At 42.2% G+C, this 17826-nt stretch overlaps 2 protein-coding genes across 6 annotated transcripts in view; one reads left to right on the forward strand and one right to left on the reverse strand.

Moving 5' to 3' along the window:
- Positions 1–15616, reverse strand: part of LOC110500964 (palmitoyltransferase ZDHHC17) — a 44954-nt gene extending 29338 nt beyond the window's left edge. The window contains exons 1-3 of one of the 4 annotated variants that reach the window (XM_036956995.1): positions 15302–15616; positions 13840–13943; positions 3829–3932 (exon numbers count right to left, since the gene is read on the reverse strand). In XM_036956995.1, the coding sequence (XP_036812890.1) occupies positions 3829–3932; positions 13840–13902 (167 nt within the window). In that variant the 5' untranslated portion in view covers positions 13903–13943; positions 15302–15616. Of the gene's footprint in view, positions 1–3828; positions 3933–13839; positions 13944–14102; positions 14236–14565; positions 14644–15301 lie in introns of those variants that run through there. The other 3 variants (XM_036956997.1, XM_036956996.1, XM_036956998.1) reach the window with 3 other exon arrangements.
- Positions 15617–17313: 1697 nt separating this feature from the next.
- The window catches only part of LOC110499758 (oxysterol-binding protein-related protein 8-like), a 155454-nt gene continuing 154941 nt past the window's right edge, over positions 17314–17826 (forward strand). Inside the window, exon 1 of one of the 2 annotated variants that reach the window (XM_036957001.1) lies at positions 17314–17637. The gene's annotated coding sequence lies outside the window, so the exon portion shown is untranslated. The remainder of the gene's footprint in view (positions 17638–17826) is intronic. The other variant, XM_036957003.1, reaches the window with a different exon arrangement.

Raw genomic sequence — 17826 nt, forward strand, 5'->3', positions numbered from 1 at the left:
ACGGTGGCTAGGAAAAACTCCTTAGAAAGGCCAAAACCTAGGAAGAAACCTAGAGAGGAACCAGGCTATGAGGGGTGGCCTGTCCTCTTCTGGCTGTGCCAGGTGGAGATTATAACAGAACATGGCCAAGATGTTCAAATGTTCATAAATGACCAGCATGGTCAAATAATAATCACAGTTGTTGTCGAGGGTGAAACAGGTCAGCACCTCAGGACATAAACCCACACTGCTCGTAAGTGCCAATGAGCGTTGTAAGAGAATTCTGCCCTGTTATACAAGTGACCACAGGAAACTTCTTTGGAGTATACACTTAGTCATTTGGAGTATACACTTAGTCATTTGGAGTATACACTTAGTCATTTGGAGTATACACTTAGTCATTTGGAGTATACACTTAGTCATTTGGAGTATACACTTAGTCATTTGGAGTATACACTTAGTCATTTGGAGTATACACTTAGTCATTTGGAGTATACACTTAGTCATTTGGAGTATACACTTAGTCATTTGGAAGTAACACACTCAGTACAAAAGATGGTGTTTTCCCTTTTTATCCCCTACTGAGGTTCACCCCGCCCAGGGTGATGTCCCTTAACTTTAATACCAAATAAACTCAGAATTAATAGTTGCTAATACAAAGATGTCTCTGCTAGGAGTTGTTCAGCTTATTGTTATTTGCAGTTAGTTTCCCAATCCTTCTTCCTCCTGTTACCATCATGTTCCAGCAGAAGTAAGACTGGAACATAGTATCAACAGAAACTGAACGTATATTTTCAACACAGAACATCTGATTTTTGGACAGTTGACCTCTTTGTGCACTTTACGTCTCTACCACTGATTCTTAATCTCAAGCTAAAGCAAAACTTTAAATCATTGTACTTTTGTAATTACAGGTGTTCCTATAATGTACAGATATTATAAAATTCCTTTCAAGTCAGTTCTATTTGTGACGCTGATCGCGGTGCTAGTCCTGCCTCTCATCTCCTCATTGGTTTATAGAAGCAGATACCCACGTGCCATTTCCTCATTGGTTATAACCACGTGGGCGATTGAAAGACAACGGAGTTCGTCGGTTGTCGTGGTAATACTATGAAAGTTCAGATGCCGATCGCCATATAAAGTCCAAAGAAGAAAAAGCCTGGAAGGAGGAGACATGACAAGAAGAGGAACTTAAAATGTTCCACCTTCTCCACTACTGTCCCGTCGATGTGGATAAGGGGCTGCTCCACCACCCGATGTCACAGGAAGGCCAAAAAGATCAAAGGACAGTAACCATCCGAGCCACTGCCTGTTCACCCCGCTATCATCCAAAAGGCGAGGTCAGTACAGGTGCATCAAAGCAGGGACCGAGAGACTGAAAAACAGCTTCTACCTCAAGGCCATCATACTGTTAAACAGCCATCACTAACGTGGAGTGGCTGCTGCCAACATACTGACTTAAATCTCTAGCCACATTAATAATAAAAAATTGGATGTAATAAATGTATCACTAGTCACTTTAAAAAAATGCCACATTATATAATGTTTACATACCCTACATTACTCATCTCATATGTATCTACTGCATCTTGCCTATGTCGTTCGGCCGTCGCTCATCCATATATTTATATGTACATATTCTTAATCATTCCTTTACACTTGTGTGAATAAGGTAGTTGTGAAATTGTTAGATATTACTGCACGGTCAGAACTAGAAGCACAAGTATTTCGCTACACTCGCATTAACATCTGCTAACCATGCGTTTGTGACCAATAACATTTGATTGGGAAACGAATCGGTTCACTGTTTTATGTGTGGATTAATTGTCGGAGAAGAGGACCTTGTGCATTTCAGGTAAAATAACAACTCAATGTTTATATCCCAGGACAAATTAGCTAGCAACAGCAAGCTAGCTAGCTAGCTAAATTGCCATAAATGTTTAATGCTTTTAGACCTGTCCCCGAAATTAAAATAATTGGTTCAGAGTTTGTTTTGATATTTCAACCTGCGTGTCGTCATCGCGTTTGGTGTGGGGGGACAAAATCAATTGGCGCACGATGGTCGGTTTGGGTACGGTGTCATGGTGAAATTCCTGAGCTGATTTTCTTCTCCGGCAACTGAGTTAGGAAGGACGCCTGTATCTTTGAGGTGACTGGGTGTAGATACCCCATCCAAAGTCTAATTAATTACTTCACCATACTCAAAGTGATATTCAATGTCTGTGTTTTAGGTGCCCTTCTTTGCGAAACATTGTAAAACCTCCCTGGTCTTTGTGTTTGAATCGATTTTTGATATTCACTGCTCGACTGGGGGACCTTATAGACAAGTGTGTGTGAGGTACAGTGAGGAGGTAGTCATTCAAAAAGTAGCTTAAACACTAGTATTGCCCCCAGAGTGAGTCCATGCAACTTATTATGGGACTTGTTGAGCACATGCTGACTCCTGAACCTATTTAGGCTTGCCATAACAAATTGATTCAAGACAATTCAGATTTTCATTTTTTATTAATTTGTAAAACATCTGATAACAAAATTCCACTGACATTATGGGGTATTGTGTGTGACAAAAAAAATCATTTTAATCCATTTTAAATTCAGGCTGTAACAACGTGTGTAAAAAGTAAATGGGTGTGAATAGTTTGAAGGAACTGTGGTCATTCACCATTGGTCTGGATCACAGGGGAAGGAACGTTTCATAATACCATGTGAACACATTCATGGGGGAAGGGAAATCACAGGTAGTGCAGACTAGCTGATACATATCTGGTCCTGACGATGCCAGAACAAGGAAACAAGTCCAGGGAGGCTGGTAGTAAATCACACAGGAAATACATGTTCTGTTAGTGGTTTCCTGCGAGCGTCCATACTAGGGGCCTGTCTGTTACCCTATATGCAAACCAACTAGAGGGAGTATCGATAGCGGTGTAGTGTGAAGTTGCTCCTAGACACTGATCTTGAGCCAGTTTTGCATTTTCCCCACTAATGGTTAAGGTTAGGACTGGGGGAGGGGTAACAGATCCTAGATCTGAACCTAGGGGTACAGGTTCACGGAGCTCTATGGACAATTCCTTCGACCTCATGGACAATTCCTTCGACCTTTTGCTCTGACATGCACTGTCATATGTGGGACCTTATATAGACAGGTGTGTGCCTTTCCAAATCATGTCCAATCAATTGAATTTACCACAGGTGGACTCCAAACAAGTTGTAGAAACATCTCAAGGATGATCAATGGAAACATGATTCATCTGAGCTCAATTTCGAGACTCATAGCAAAGGGTCTGAATAAATAAGTTCTGTTTTTATAAATGTGCAAACATTTCTAAAAAGCTGTTTTCGCTTTATTATGGGGTATTGTGTGTAGATTGATGAAATGCCAGCTTCTCTTAGCCACATGTCTGGGGAGTTGCTTTGCATGGTACCGCAGGTAGGCTAGTGGATAGAGCGTTGGCCTAGTAACCAAAAGGTGGTAAGATCAAATCCCTGAGCTTACAAGGTAAAAATCTGTTGTTCTGCCCCTGAACAAGGCAGTTAACCCACTGTTCAGAGGCCGTCATTGTAAATAAGAATTTGTTCTTAATTGACCTAGTTAAATAAAGGATAAAAGCAGTCAGGCCTGTGTGCTGGAGAACAACGTGGAGCCTGCAAATAATGTTTGCCCTGCTACACAAGTAAGATAACTATACCACAACAGGAAGTGTTTTTAAAACCAGTTATATTGCTTGTATACCAGCCCACATTGCTTGTATACCTTGAACCACACCGGCCAAGCTTTGTGCGCATACACACACACACACACACACACACACACACACACACACGTGAGCCCGGCGGAGCGTGGGTACTCACTGCGTGGCTTTGACGATGTCCCAGGTACTGTAGTCATCCACGTGGCTCTTGCGCCCCACATTCTCACTGTAGCCATGGTTATAGTGACTCTGGGGCTTGAGTTCCTGTTGGGAGAGAAAAAAAAAACAGCAATGAGTTTCATCAATCCGTGCCTTGCCTGGACCCAGTGGGCCTACCCAGATGGCACAGCGTCATCTCACGAGAGCGATTGAATGAGCGACGGAGAGAGTTGGAGGAGGCTGTGTCGTGTTCTGATGGTGGGCAACAGTGAGCCGGGGCCGCCCACATAGGCCCTTCACATTCTTATTAGCCTCCACGGCAACGCCATGGCAACGTCATTTAACCTCCCCCCTCACCCCGGGAGGACTGCTGTATTGCTGCCTTGGTGACTGTTAAATACACATCACATCCCAGTTCTCACTCAGTCTCTATAACCTTTACTGAACAACACTATTGGTCCAGGAGAATGCAGTTAGGGTTTTCATAAAAGCATGAAACTTGGTTCACGTGTACAGTACTGACTGTAAAACAACCATAACAGGCCTATATATCGTCTAGATTCCTACTAAATCTATTTTCCAATGAAAGGCCCGGTGACAGACTAGCGTCCTGTCCAGGGGGTGTACTTGTACGTCAAGCTGCCCCACACTACAGACTCAGGATATGGGCTCCTGCCCTATTGGCCACTATGGATTGTCCAAGGCTCACTTGTCCAAGGCTCACTTGTCCAAGGCTCACTTGTCCAAGGCTCACTTGTCCAAGGCTCACTTGTCCAAGGCTCACTTGTCCAAGGCTCACTTGTCCAAGGCTCACTATAAGGATACTTGGTTAATGATGAATCATATAGACCTACAGCAGACTATAAGGATACTTGATTAATGATTAATCATATATACCTACATCAGATTATGGATACTTGGTTAATGATGAATCATATATACATACAGCAGACTATAAGGATACTGGGTTAATGAATCATATAGACCTACAGCAGACTAAGGATACTGGGTTAATGATTGATCATATAGACCTACAGAAGGCTATACGGATGAAAATCTGATGGGAAAAACACTTGGTAGACAGTTAACGAGGGGTAAGGATTATAATGAGATCATTAAATATGTATAGTAATCTATAATCTACAGGCTACCCTGAAGGGATGAGAGGAGCTAGAGCTGACTGGAGGATGGAGAGGAGCTAGAGCTGACTGGAGGATGGAGAGGAGCTAGAGCTGACTGGAGGATGGAGAGGAGCTAGAGCTGACTGGAGGATGGAGAGGAGCTAGAGCTGACTGGAGGATGGAGAGGAGCTAGAGCTGACTGGAGGATGGAGAGGAGCTAGAGCTGACTGGAGGATGGAGAGGAGCTAGAGCTGACTGGAGGATGGAGAGGGATGAAAGGCGAAGGGAGGAGAGGGGGAGGAGCCATGCCAGGCAGATGAAAGACTACCCCCTGGCAGTCTTTCAAAAGGCCCTCAAATCACATCCATGCCCTCTGACTTGGGTTGCAAAGGGTCGGAAACTTTCCATAATTTTCCCGGAAATTTTCCATGGGAATTTAAGCCCTGGAATTTGGGGAATTTTGCTTAAATGCATCAAAAAAAAGTTAGCTTATAATAGTGAACTTTTTTTGTGGGCTACACAAGGCAATTCTAGGTCTTGTGGCATATTTTGGTTGAACTATCCCCAATTCAATGTAATTGCAACCCTCTGCATGCACAGTGCATTCTTCAATCACATGTGCAGTGCACTCTTCCATCACATGTGCAGCTGATTCTCAAGATCTTGCACACTAATGAGATGCTTTTGAGCCCACACTACTACACTGTCTGAGCCAAGGACTACATGCTTTCTGGTAAGTTTTGATTAGAATACTGGGTGGGGTGAATATATTTTATATGACATACATAATTTTTTCTTAACTAGTAAATAGTAGCCTACAGCAAAGTGTGTTTCAGTCATTTCTAACTGTTTCAATAATTTCTAACTAACCATTTCTGCTAGTTAGTTTTTGCTAACAGGTGGGTTTTAGCTTGCTTGAGGCTGCTAACTGAGGAGTGTTAATTCACCTGTTTCCATACATGTTTCATTTTAAAACATTTATCTTACGAAGGAGTTGTTTAATCTAACTACTTAACTATTAATCTGTACATGGAATTGTATTTATTTTTTTTAAACATGTTTTTTTTCTAATCTTTTCAGGGAAATGCCACGGGCACTATCTGATGTGTGGAGACGTTTCACTGCAGCTAATGTAGAAGGAAAAATGGTGTACATCTGCAAATACTGTGCCAAATCATATGTGAAGACTGCAAAAAAAGACACAGAATCATCTGGCCAAGTGCATAAAGTTCCCTCAGCGCTCACAACATGCAACCTCTGACAAAAGTCCCTCCGCTTCTATTCGAGGTGAAAATGATGAATCAGACACCTTATTCGAAAGCAACAGCTCATGGTCATCCTGGAATGAGAAGTTGTTGTTTTTTACTCAATGGAGGAACGTAGTCAGAGAAATGCTGATGAATGTCTTGCTCGAGCTGTGTATGCAACTGGTTCACCTCTGATGCTCACAGGCAATGTGTATTGGAAGAGATTTCTGAATGTTCTTCGCCCAGCATACACTCCTCCAAAACAGACATGCTTTATCTACTCATTTGCTGGATGCAGAGTTCAACAGAGTTCAAGTGAAGGTCAAGCAAATCATAGAGAAAGCAGACTGTATTGCAATCATCTCTGATGGGTGGTCGAATGTTCGTGGGCAAGGAATAATTAACTACATCTCCACCCCTCAACCAGTATTCTACAAGAGCACAGACACAAGGGACAACAGACACACCGGTCTCTACACTGCAGATGAGCTGAAGGCAGTCAATGACCTTGGACCACAGAAGGGATTTGCACTGGTGACAGACAATGCTGCGAACATGAAGGCTGCTTGGTCTAAAGTGGAGGAGTCCTACACCCATTGGTTGTGCTGCTCATGCATTGAAGCTGCTCCTCGAGGACATCATGACACTGAAAACAATGGATACACTCTACAAGAGAGCCAAGTAAACAGTTAGGTATGTGAAGAGTCATCAGCAGCAATCTACCTCACCAAGCAAAGTGAGAAGAATAAGAGCACCACATTGAAGCTGCCCAGCAACATCCGTTGGGGTGGTGTTGTCTGACAGTCCCCTGGAGGGGAAGGAGTGTCTCCAAGAAATGGCCATATCACAGTCTGCTGACATGGACAGCCCCATCAAGAGGATCCTCATGGATGATGTATTTTGGGAGAGAGTGGTACACAGCTTGAAACTCCTGAAAGACAATGCCATCCTGTCTGATGTTCAGACTATGCTTGCAGATGTAAGATAAGAAATCCATACTGCCCTGACCACATCACTGTTGCTCCAAGCAGAGGAAACTGCAGTTCTGAAATACATCAAAAAGCATTTAGACTTCTGCCTGAAGCCCATACATGCCGCAGCATACGTGTTGGACCCCAAGTATGCTGGCAGGAGCATCCTGTCTGGTGCAGAGATCAACAAGGCCTATGGTGTCATCACTACTGTGTCTCGCCACCTTGGCCTGGATGAGGGCAAGGTTCTTGGCAATCTGGCGAAGTTCACTTCCAAGCAAGGGCTTTGGGATGGAGATGCAATATGGCAGTCATGCCAACATATCTCATCAGCCACCTGGTGGAAGGGACTGTGGATCTGAGACTCTTTCCCGCCTTCATCATCCTCCAAATCCCACCAACATCAGCCACCTCAGAGCGCAACTGGTCCTTGTTTGGGAACACACACACCAAAGCACGCAACAGGCTGACCAATACCAGGGTTGAAAAATTGGCGGCCATGTCGGGCAAATTTGAGGCTTTTTGAGCCTTACAACGAGCCATCCTCAACAAGGTTGGAAAGTGACAGTGAAGATGAGGTCTCAGAGTCTGATGTTCAAGAGGTGGACATTGAGAGGAAGACAACCAAAGCTTTAGTTTCTACACCATCATTTTACAGATGTATGTTGAAAACATTTTTGGTAGATGCGATGGATCATTCAATATTCCTTTTCTTTTGTTGTTCAGTGAAATCATCCCATGTGAAGAGTCAACTCATTTAATTAAAGTTCAATCCGTAACTAAATTGTTTTTAAAATTTCTATTGTAAGGATTTAATCATTTGTAATTATGTCTACTTATGATAAGGTAACTGTTTATGTTTGTCTCCATATGATATGGTAAATATATTCAATACAAAAACCATTTAAAATGGTACTAATATTAATTTGCATTCATTTCCTTTAACTCCCATATATTCCTGTTAATTCCCACGGAAAGTTTCCACCTCTGAATATTCCCCAAACTGTGCAACCCTACCTCTGACATAAATGGCATATTATTATTGTTATTGTTATCTGATCAAAGCAACTAGTGCGTTAGTAGTGCGTTAGTAGTGCGTTAGTAGTGCGTTCATAGCCTTCCTTTTCTTATGGGTGGCCCCAGTGAGTATCGAACGCGCGCGACCCTGGCGTTGCAAGAGCCACACTCTACCAAGGGAGCTACACATGACCATAAGGTATCAAACTTGTCAATTGAAAACAATGGAAGCCAAACACTGGCCTGAGGGTGAACAGAGCTTGGTATGGGAAACACTAGCTTATAGTAAGTCTTCATCAGAATAGCTACAGCCACAAAGAGTGGAATTCTGGTGAGTATGCCAGAATCCCACTCAGGAGAGGTATTTTTTAAACCACCAATTTGCTTTCGGCAAGGTACGGATTGGGGCAGTTTCATGCACTGTTATGTCGTCGACAGCGGTAAGTAACATGATCTGATGATTTGAAAAAATGCTGAGAAACAGGTCCAAGCAACTTCTTCCAGGAACAGAGATGTTATTTTGCTGGTGAGGCCATAACGGCCTGTCTCTCCAATCTAGCAGCAACTACATTATCTGACGAAGTGGAGGATGGTTTGGCAATACAACAAACCCCTAAAGACAGAGCAAAACTGTTAGGGCTATTTTAGGCCAGTAGCCAATGATATCAGCCTCCAGCCATGGATGTTAGCTAAGGGACAAGGGGGCTTGACTAAGGGCCTCAAAGATAGCCAGGAGTGAGGGGTGAGAGGCACTAAGGGTCACAGGAGTTACACTGGAGTAGTGTGAAGTGCTGAACCAGCTCTCCTTACATGGCAGTGAGAGAAGTGGACAGTCAGCATGCCAGCATTCACCACGGGGCGGCAGGGTAGCCTAGTGGTTAGAGCGTTGGACGAGTAACCGGAAGGTTGCAAGTTCAAACCCCCGAGCTGACAAGGTACAAATCTGTCGTTCTGCCCCTGAACAGGCAGTTAACCCACTGTTCCTAGGCCATCATTGAAAATAAGAATTTGTTCTTAACTGACTTGCCTGGTTAAATAAAGGTAAAATAAAAATGAATTATAAGTTAAATATTAAGTTAAAAAGTGTTCATTCAGTATTGTTGTAATTGTCATTATTACAAATACATTAAAAAAAAATGTATATATTTTTTCTTTTTAAAATCGGCCGATTAATCGGTATCAGCTTTTTTGGGCCTCCAATAATCGGTATCGGCGTTGAAAAATCATAATCGGTCGACCTCTAATCCAGTTGACTCACCATTTGAATCTTGTCTGTTTGAAGAAGCAGTGATCAAGGAGGTTCTCAGTCAATAAGGACATATGGCAGGCTCATCCCAGGGGACGGTGTCATGCGCCCAGATCTAAAAATAAGCTACAAAAAAAACGAACCTAAATGTAGACTATGGAATCGCGTGGCTTTGTATTAGCTGCAGTATCCCCCTGAGTTAATGTGCTCCTCTTCAGTTTAGTGTCAGATTTTAGGCTAGCAAAAAAACAAACTAAATTACATAAGTTTCATTCAGAGTATAGGTCTGTGATGATGTGCCTGTATTCCCATCTTTACAAGTTATCTCAAATCATTTAGTCAACATGGGTATTTGCCATCATCTGTAGCCTGTAGTTTGTAGATACAATCTCTGGATCCAGACTTCATCACCAACACTTTAAATACATCCCACCATTTGTTGCACCTGACTCATTGACTGAAGCTTGTTCAGGGCAGAGGACATGTTTCCTTGCCCATCGTAGAGTACACCTGACCCGCTCATAATCTATTGAAGCTGCTGCTACATCCATTCAGTAGCTAGGGGTTGCCACCAGATGAGGTCCGAAAGCAGAGAGGATAGATAAGGCTTCACCAACCACAGTGGACGGTCCCAATCTAAACAATCTGAAATGAAGGCCATTTATTTTGTATTACTACTTCAATAGTCACAGTTTCATTTAATGGGAGGACAATGGCTGAGAGAGAGGATGCTACCTGGACTGGAGAACTGTTATGTTTAAGAAGCAACTATAAAGGATAGCAAAGAGAAACAGACTACGTTTTCTACATTATCTCTGTTATTTTACATTCTCTGTGCCGTCTATTGCCTCCATTGACGTTATGAATCCAGCAACGGAGCAAGATTCTGTAGTTGTTCTATTCAAAAACAATATAATTTGCATTTTTAAACTGGGTCAGGAGCCTAGGAGTTAGGCTGCATCCCTTAATGCTCCCTTATAGCCTAGTGCACTACCTTTGACCAGGGCCCGTATGGCTCTGGTCCAAAGTAGGGAATAGGGAGCCATTTGGGACGCAGACTATATCTGTGGCTGACAGTCAGACAAACAAAATCAACAATAGGAAAGATTGCAAAAGAGGCTGAAATTCATGAGAAGACATGTTTAATGAGATTCAGAGGGGAAAACACAGGCTTAGACAGAGAGAATAAGTGAACTTGCATATCAAACGGTCGTATCCAAGGGTAGCTTATTGATGTGCATCTCTCTGGGACTCCCTAGAGTACACCAGATGTTCACCACAAAACTGAGCAGGTGGATGGTGGTGGGGTCATGTGGCACTTGAATTTCACACGTCTCTCTTTTAGAGATCAACCAGAGAACAGTAAAGGCTTCTCATTCAAATAAAACAAATCAGAGAAACAGGCCATAAATGTACAGCCTATATCAGAGATGCAAAACATTTAGGCCTAGGCTATGCTGCATTAATGGAGATGGCTTTTCCACAAAGCTCTTTGACTCAAAAGCCACATGACAGCTAAGCTTTGGAGGAATCTGAAAAAGTATTTTGTCAACCTTCTGGAATTCAGACCAGGGCACTAAGCCTGAAGGCTCTTTAACAGCAGCAACAAGGTTGAGGCAACAGACATAGCCCAACACTATTCTTCACAATCCGAGAAAGTGTAACCTCTATCCAGGGATTAACCAACATGATTGCAGGTGGCTGTGTATTTATGGTACACTGCATCATCTGGATATGTGTGCAACAGAAGTTCAACATTCACCTTCTGCTACCATTTCTGTCAAGCCGTCTACACATACAGTTTGACATATAGGTTGGAGAAATCCAGCGTACGCACCACACAGAACGCACTACTACTGCCTCTGCAACGCAAGACAAATGCAGAATTCCATTGGAAATAAATGTATTTCTGGTGTGACAAAAGGCAATGACGTTGTCATCGAGGCGAAATGCTTCCTCTACTTTGACAGGAGACAGTTACGGCCTGAGGGCTCTGGAGCAGGCTCTGTCACAGACAGCCTGCCATAGGCCTAACACTGCTCATTCCAATCACACATGACCAAGAGTGGAATACTGCAGCGATAGATAAACGAGTCATGCCAGAGATTTGTACCAAGGGAACATGCAACATATGGCAGTTTTCCAAGCAGTCAATGTCCCACCGCCATCATGAAGTCAAGATATCAACATGGGGCTGTCCATCTTCAACAAACAGCTTGGATTTGTGACGAGCCGAGCTGCAGTCTTACTGAAATAACGTAATTAGTCCACATAGAAGAGCAGTACGAGTCCCATGAAGCCTAAGAAAGATCACAAGTCCTTTGGGGCTCAGTTGGTAGAGCATGTCGCTTGCAACACCAAGGATCAGGGGGTTTGATTCCCGCTGGGATAAACAAAAAAGTGTCTACTAAAAGGAATATATTAATATGTATTATTAGGCTACATACTACAAATCACATAGATAATAGCCAATGAGCAGAACACTACATAATCCTGTGTTTAGGTCATCTATCACTACAGCAACACCCAACCCTCCGCAGGTTAAACGTGCTTTATGGTTTCAGATTTCACCCTCTCCTAACTGACATGCTGTTGTTTAATTCCGCAGCAGAGTTGGCCGTCGGTTGAGTGTTTGATGGGATTTTAATGAAAGGAGACATTGTTTTCAGTTACCCTCCTTCTCCCCTCAGGCCCAACTTCCCTATGCCTGACCACAGGCTAAATCTAAGCTATGCAGTGTCACACTACGTATACAAATCAGTAATTGTGACATCATGTCAAAAGAGCCTGCATAACCAATAAATGGAGAGGAATGAGGCTTGACATATCAAAAACTCATTAAGCACAAGAGTAAGAAAAAGAGACGCATCTGGCAAAAGTAACACAAATTGGCAGGAACTTGGTGTGAGTCTAATACCAGGAAAATTGTATTTTCTTTAAAAGATCATTTTCAGTCAGTGTGTTTTAAGTGTGTGGGTTTGCCAAATGATTTACAAAAGGCAAGATGGCACTATTTAATGCCCATTGGTTGTCTTTCAAATATGGGCTTTTTCAAATAAATGGCTGTTTCTGTGGCTTGCTGCCAGCCCACAGACTGAAAACTTAGTACTTTTTGCACCAAGACAAGAGGGGTAAATAAGCTTCCTACACCATGTGGCGTAACAGGTTGGCCAACACAAGTGAGTTAGTAAACCATGAATAATTTAGTGACAGGTCCTCTGTACTGGCCCATTCTTAAAAAACACATCTAATGTTTGTTAATCAAGTGACAGTGGCCTGAAACAAGTTCAATTTTGTATTCCATGTTGTTGGTATCCTTTCACTCCAAATAGTAAAATGCATTTCGACAACAAATAAATAAGCCAGCTAATTTTGAAGACTGAGCCAAAAGGCAATTTGCCAGACCACATTTAATAGGATATATAAACTAAAATGCCAAATATGACATGCTCAACTCTTACTAAGTTCTGTGAATAAGTCTTGGGTGCTGTATAAATTAGCCCAGCAGTAATCCAACGGCCAGCACACAAATAAATAGTAACGTTAGATGCTAGCTCGCTGTACTATTCTCAGCAGTCACAATGGATGCATTTCGGCCCCAAAGCCGATCTGCACACAGATAAGGCCCAAATATTATTGTCAGATCTGAATTTATGTGGAATAAAGCTACAACATGAATGTAATTATTGTATCACATTCACAACATTCAAGTGTTTATTCCTGTGCTATGGGCTAAACATATCTAGCTCTAGGGCTGACTAGCTACTAGCAAGAACAATCTTTAGCTAGCTATTTTGTTAGCCCTAACTTGCTAACCTAGCTAGCAACTAAACCATTAATACGTTTATATGGCTAAATGTAAATAGGCTGAATGTTGGCCAAGGACAGCGAAGTTTAATGCAATTGACGTTACTTGACAAATACTGTCACTGACATGGCTAGCCTCGCTAACTACACTGCTAGGCCCGCGCCCATCTCTGTTTGCATGCTAACGTTGCCATCACCGACCAAGCAACATGACATTTCAGCACAAGTCATTATTCGGGCTGCAGCAAAGCCCTGCTTTTCTGACGACAATAAACCAGTTCAGCATAACTAACTACGATCTCGTGTTCGGTAATTCTGTTATTTTCAAGGTAGCTTATCTGTTGGGCACAATAAACAACCCAAGAATGTCGTCTGATTTCCTAGATTCAGAAACACCTTCAGCAAAATTAGCTGGCTAGCTAACATGCTATTACGCAGCAGGGGAAAACCTGACATGTATTTGGTGGTAGCTGCCCTCCCGATGAGGGGGGCATCCTGGTTCTCCCAAAACACGGTGAATTTATACGGTTTAGTAGATTCCGACATGTACAAGATCCACCCTCGTTATAACCCCGTGCAAAGATGCAGGGCCAAGCAGCTTACCTCTGGATGGAGAATAGGAACACAGCCAGCTTCTTTCTCATATTCATCCATAACGTCAGCCATCTTGGTGGTCAATCTCGCCAAGCATTATGGGACACAACGCTCTGTAGAAACAAACAGGAGGATGGGACGTTCGGTCAAAGCGATGCTCGAGGCTCACAAACCGTCCTGCGATTTTCTGGGGGTACATTGATGTTGCATTACGTCATTGTGTCACATCATCGTTTTGGTATAATTCTGTATCGGGTCATGCATATCAATACCTCTAGGTTAAGTCATGAAAGGAGGTCGGTACCCACATGTAAAGCCATTTGAGGTGTAATTGTTATAGCCTACTGTTATTATAACACTCTATGCCTGACACGAAACAACGTTATGATTCAGATATGTGCGTGCATGGACGACCTTGAACGCTAATATTCCCCACCTTGTTGCAGCTGTATGATCTGCACGAGAAATTGCGTCACATTTTTTTTAAACGTTCCTATTTACGAAATAAATATGTATGTATTTTACAGTAATCTTGTAGTATTAACATCATGACTAATACTGTTATGGCTATACATATTTTAAAATAGGTTTGGAAAAGCAGTTAATGTATTGTATAACCGTTAGTTAGTTAGGCTACTTCCAAGATGTAAACAAAAAAATCCCTACCCAAATGAACCCTACGTAAATCTATGCAATGGTGTGTTTGCTTCCATAAAGTTTCTGTGCAATATATACCTCAGTGGTGCAATATGTATGAAATATTTGTATTTTTCGAAGGGACCGTGCTACATTAGCCTGATACCAGTCGAGCTATTCCACTCCATGCCACTGCTTGGCTGATCTTTCGGCAATCTCAACGTTCAATATGCAGCCGGATTTACGGCGCAGTTAGTTGTTGATTGGTAATTGGAAACAACAGCCATGACAACAATCTGGAACATGGGTGTACGCAAATTTGCAGCAATACAGAATTCGAATTGAATAACAACAACAAACAAGACCGTTACGACCTGCTGCGGTAATTCCCTTGTGAGAAGGCAGTGTCAATGCAATGTCATGTTGTTCAAAGTGGCTAGAGCGGACTCTGTAATGAGAGAGAAATAATGATACGGAAAATATTAGCCTACAAGATTCAATCGAGCTGGGTTTGCTTCAGTTGCATCCTATTAATTAGAGGAATGAAGCGCAAAACTGGCACCTGTCGTCATTCCTCGCACATATGCTGACCATCATGACCTAATACATGTTTTACCATTTGTTATGCTCATTTCAGTTGCATTATTTGTCCCTCCTCTCTTATTGAGAGATGGAGTCCAGACCGGCTACTACTTTCTAAATGGGCGTAGAGAGAATTAGTAATATCGCTCTCTCACACACTAAAAGGACCTATCAATCAAAGCCACCAGCGCACCTCAAGACACACAAATCACATTTCTCCTTTCCTAAAAACGTATTCAAAACATATGCTCACCTTCACATGTTGGCTGTAATCCATCAGAAAGTAGGCCTAGGCTGCATTATAGCATAATGTTAAAATCATGTATTTAAATGAATTGACAAGGAGAGACAGCTATAGTATTACGAGAGACGTTGGTTCTATAATTATTATCCAAGCATGTGCCTTATTCCAGAGGACTTTTTCTAAACTTCCCCCTGTAATTCTTTATTTTTTTTCATTCAGTTGAGTCTGACGGAAGCCTTGGGGTTTTTATTCTAGGCGTGAAGATATTCCACCAATATGTTTAGACGATAAAAAGCTACAATGATCACTCGTGCATGGCTGCCAAATGTTTTGGTGTCCCCATAAGTCTAATATTTAAATTGAGGAAAGGTGACGATAATCATTATTTTAGCGATCCACGTTAGACGTCCCTCGTAAAGAATAGGCCCCCCATTCTGCTGATGTGAGCTGTTGGCGCACTTGCGCTTGATATGTGTTTATTGATGTGAAAGTGCCATTTCCCAAAAATGACCTCAGTGGGGAATGGGGATCTACGTCAACAGCCAGGGTTTCATTAAACAGGCATTATACTTTTTTTATTGCACATTTAATTAAATTGTCGTATGTGGCGATGTTCAACTTCAATTCGTTGGCACAAAACATGTGTCAGACAAAATATAGTTTTGTCTCTTGCTTGTTTAACAGTATAACTTTAGACCGTCCCTCGCCCATACCCGGGCGCGAACCAGGGACCCTCTGCATACATCAATAACAGTCACCCACGAAGCATCGTTACCCATCGCTCCACAAAAGCCTCAGCCCTTGCAGAGAAAGGGGAACCACTCCTTCAATGTCTCAGAGCAAGTGACGTCACCGATTGAAACGCTATTTAGCGCGCATTGCTAACTAAACTAGCCGTTTCACATCCGTTACACTTGCACAGCACAGGTGCTGGTCGCCTTAATTCACTGTTGTAGGCTTAGTATCAAATCAAATCAAATGTTATTTGTCAAATACACCGAATACAACAGGTGTCGTAGACCTTTACCCTGAAATGCTTACTTTACAATGCCGTTCAGAAAATATTTACTAAATAAAGTTTTTTTTTAATCACATCAAAAAGTAACACAATAAAATGACATAACGATAACGAGGCTATCTATATACGGCGGTACCGGTACCGAGTCAATGTGCGGGGATACAGGCTAATCGAGGTAATGTATATAGGCTAGCATTCGAATGGTGGATTAATAGCCCAGGCTGCCCTAGCCCAGGCTGCCCTAGCCCAGGCTGCCCAGCCTATGAATTAACTTCTAATTTACACATCTCTGTCTTCAATGTTCCTTTCTTATGTAATTCATGCATCTCCGCTGACATCTCCACTGGCCTCTCTCTGTCCAATCCTCCTACTGTATTCCTCTTACAGCTCTTGAGACAGTACCCTATAGCCCAATGCGTGTCCTCGAAGTAGCAAGTTTGAATGGCGAGAGCTTCTCTGGTATGACGTGTTCACGTTGGGTGATGGTAAAAAAATCAATAAACGGGAATCGTGCGTTCTTCCCGCGCCCAATGTTTATGTTTACAATTAAATGTATTATGTCAGAATGCCCAGTGTTTATGTTTACAATTAAATGTATTACGTCAGAATGCCCAACGTTTATGTTTACAATTAAGTGTATTACGTCAGAATGCCCAATGTTAGAATGTTTCCATTCAAATGTATCAATTAAATTTGAACGTTTTCCCATCAGTCTAGTTTGCATTAACATTGTGAATGGATGATAGCGGTGAAGGTTATCGAATCTAGTGGCAAGGAGTGGAACGTCAATTAAAGAGCCTGGTACCCAGGCTAGTGCTACATCTTTCTGCCACTAGATGTCGGACTCTACCCAGCTCATATTTAGTGGTTACAATTTATCTATCCTTTAAAACATGACATTACTAGTTGTGTAGACTGCCGAGCATCAAGCAAAAGTAGTCGAACGATAATCACCGGATTACAGGCGTCTCAGTTAATCACTGATTCAACATTCGCACTCACAAGAAGGAAGGCTACGAACAGGATTTCAGAGCTTTTATATAGACTCTAAAATACATGTAAAAAAAAACAGTTTTAGAAACTGATCCGTTCCATCAACTAATTAAGCAATTTCTAGAAAACCATATGTATATGTTGCAAACCTGTGATAGCAGGCAGCTATCCTGACTCCTTATCGAGTGTGAAATGATGGAGTGTGTAAGCTAACGTTAGCTATTTCTGCAGTTCTTCTTAGCTAGCGAACGAAAAAAAACATTACATCATAAGGAAGTTGCAACAGTCAAACTAACAGTGGATGGTACCAGATAAGCCATCTGAACCAAACAAGGTAAGGACTGGAGAGCTAACGTTACCTTTATATGGATGTTAATTATGCGAGTGTGAAAAGAGACACGGATCGGAGGGTGACACTTCTGAATGCGACAAAATTGAATGGTTCCGCTCTGTTCTGCTTGGGTGCTAACCCACACCAGCCAGATAGTTCGTTAGCAAGTTAGATATAGTTGTTGACATCAGT

The sequence above is a fragment of the Oncorhynchus mykiss genome, chromosome 21 (genome assembly GCF_013265735.2).
Source record: "Oncorhynchus mykiss isolate Arlee chromosome 21, USDA_OmykA_1.1, whole genome shotgun sequence".
In the NCBI taxonomy this organism is placed as follows: Eukaryota; Metazoa; Chordata; class Actinopteri; order Salmoniformes; family Salmonidae; genus Oncorhynchus; species Oncorhynchus mykiss.